At 35.7% G+C, this 2,722-nt stretch overlaps 1 protein-coding gene and 1 long non-coding RNA gene across 2 annotated transcripts; one reads left to right on the top strand and one right to left on the bottom strand.

Annotated features, from left to right (window-relative positions):
- Positions 1-711: 711 nt before the first annotated feature.
- LOC107579955 (ubiquitin-40S ribosomal protein S27a-like) lies at positions 712-1,416 on the top strand (the record flags this gene model as incomplete). The annotated part of the gene is made up of 3 exons (XM_016265729.1): positions 712-813; positions 913-1,044; positions 1,168-1,416. Coding segments are annotated over 3 exons (384 nt in total), but the record flags the coding sequence as incomplete, so codon positions are not given.
- Positions 1,417-2,301: 885 nt separating this feature from the next.
- Positions 2,302-2,722, bottom strand: LOC107579956 (uncharacterized). The gene is made up of 2 exons (XR_001608559.1): positions 2,685-2,722; positions 2,302-2,594 (listed from the first exon to the last, which is right to left on the bottom strand). It is a non-coding gene; the product is annotated as an uncharacterized lncRNA (long non-coding RNA).

Genomic DNA, 2,722 nt, shown 5'->3' with positions numbered 1-2,722 from the left:
GGTCACTTTAGTAAAACCATGGTTCATTTTCATAAGGGACTGCCAGTGACCGGCTGTTGCATCCATAAAATGCAACCTTTTTATTCTGACAGTGTATGATTTCTATTAACATTACAGAATAGAACATGATCTATATTATCTTTCAACGTTCAGTTTAAATAACTGTAATTGTACAAACTACGTAGACTACGATTTCAATTTGTTAATTGTGAAATAACGCAAACATATGTTTTTTTTCTGTCCTCTGATAAGCATTGTTCAGGGCTGTCGTTCCCAAAAGCTTTAATGCTTTCTTATGATACTTTTGGGAAACGCAGCCCTGTTTGAATGCACTGTCAGAAGTGAGTGAACGCTCTCTTTGATGGATTGGTTCTGTCTTGCAACATTTGCTTGTGTTCAGATGAGCAGGAAAATAATTCTATCCTACACAATTACTTGCGAACAAAGGTTATTTGTTCAAACACACCTTAGTATCGATATTTTTAGTTTGAGTATCGATACTTTCGATACTCGCGTCAGTATCGATATATATCGATACTTAGGATCGATACGCCCATCCCTAGTTTTGATCCACTTCAAATGTTGACAAGTGCGTGCGTGCATGCATGTGTGTGTGTATATATATATATATATATATATAATATAATTTTTTTTTTTAAATTTTACACACTTAACAGCATTGCACACGTTATGACAAAAGGCTGACTGCTATATGTATTGAATGCAGGAATCCCTCCTGATCAGCAGAGGTTGATCTTTGCTGGCAAACAGCTGGAGGATGGACGCACCCTGTCTGACTACAACATTCAGAAGGTTAGTGAATAATGGTGCAGTCATATATAAATGTTAGGTTCATTGCTTTTCCTGTCATGTAATACACTTGAACTAACTTCATTGTGGTCGTGCATTCAGGAGTCCACACTGCATCTTGTGCTGAGACTGCGTGGTGGTGCTAAGAAGAGGAAGAAGAAGTCCTACACCACCCCCAAGAAGAACAAGCACAAGAGAAAGAAGGTCAAGCTCGCTGTGCTGAAATATTACAAGGTCAGTTTCAACAGTGAGATTCAACATCTCCTAAACTCAAGTCTTTTTTGCCAGCTGCGTGTGTTCTGTATTCAGCTTTGGGAGTTGCTAGTATGATTTCATGCTGTCTGTCTTGATCCTCAGGTTGATGAGAACGGCAAGATCCACCGGCTGCGCCGCGAGTGTCCAGCAGATGAGTGTGGAGCCGGGGTGTTCATGGCCAGCCACTTTGACCGTCATTACTGCGGGAAGTGCTGCCTGACTTACTGCTTCAACAAACCGGAGGACAAGTGAAGTACAGTCCTGACAACATGCTCTGTGTAATACAGGAGATTGTCTGTTCTGGAATTTGTACTTTGTAAATAAAATTGGCCTGCCACATTCAAAAATGAATCTCTTGAGTCTTGATTAATATCACTTTTTGGGGTTTTAACTTTATTAGGCATTCAATCTAATATGCTAAAGTAAGAAGTTGGATACAACTGATGGTAAATGATTAAAAAAAAACCTGATTCTTGGGAACAGGACATGCAGAATACAAAGTCTATTTTAGATGGGCTGTCTTTCATTTTGCACTGGAATATTGTTTTCTTACCTTAAATATAACATGCATTTAAATTTTTTTTAAATGTTCCTATTTTTAAAGCTTTAGCATTTGTTTTTCAAGGTGTACACCTTTAATTACCAGTGAATGTAGACTTTTCTGTCATCTGTCACTTATTTTCCCCCTCAGAGTAGCTATTTCTACCCAATAAAATATTTTAGAGCTTGACATAACTAGAAAAAAAATATGTATTATAAAATGCACATGACAAGATTCTATATATATATTTTTTTAACTTGTAAATTTGTTTTCAGTTCCAAGAAATTACACTTAATGTTCATATATCCAAGTTTGGGAACCCTGCTTCTAAAAAAATGACATGTTGAGGGAACAAACTAAAATAAGATATGTTAGCTTATATCTTGATTTTGAGCTATTTTAAATTATTTACCTTCCTATATGTGTGTGGTGTTTTTGCCCCATATCCCAGGAATTTAATTTCCATCCAGACTTTAAAAATATATTTAATGTATTGTTCAACATATTACAAAAGCTATATTGTGCGATAAGTTTAAATACATGAAATGTATGAAGTAGGATGAAAATCAATACTTTTCAAAAGAACGATTTTTGAAAATGTGACTTCCTCATTTTTATTTACATTACAAGATACATTATGAACACTTATTTCAGTCCTGATATCTAGAGTCAAAATGAAGACAATCAAATTTTACATTTTTTTTTTTTAATTACCTGTTGGTGACTGTAGGTTTGCTACAGCTAGTCTTGTTATAGCTACTGCATGTGCATGTAAACTACACAGCATAGTATACCGATGAGCCAAATGCAGTCCCTTAAAATCCTGGATCCCAAGAAATTTTCTGTTTGATCTCAGATTGACTGTAACAAATAATTTCATCCCCAGGTTTGTATTCAAGTTCTTCATTATCTAGAGAAAGGCCACATTCCATGCCTGTCTTTACTGTCAGAACTTCATCCTTCAGATGTTTCAGTGTTATCACGGATCCTGAAGGAGGAAACAAATGCATGGAGAAAAAAAAAAAACATTCAAACATTATATTAGCATATATTTAACAGCTAACTGGCATAGGTTTACCTTCCCAGAGAATGTTTCTCCCTCGAACAAGTCTGAAT

The sequence above is a fragment of the Sinocyclocheilus grahami genome, unplaced genomic scaffold (genome assembly GCF_001515645.1).
Source record: "Sinocyclocheilus grahami isolate Dianchi unplaced genomic scaffold, SAMN03320097.WGS_v1.1 scaffold22388.1, whole genome shotgun sequence".
NCBI lineage: Eukaryota > Metazoa > Chordata > Actinopteri > Cypriniformes > Cyprinidae > Sinocyclocheilus > Sinocyclocheilus grahami.
This window is presented reverse-complemented; position numbering and strand designations above follow the sequence as displayed.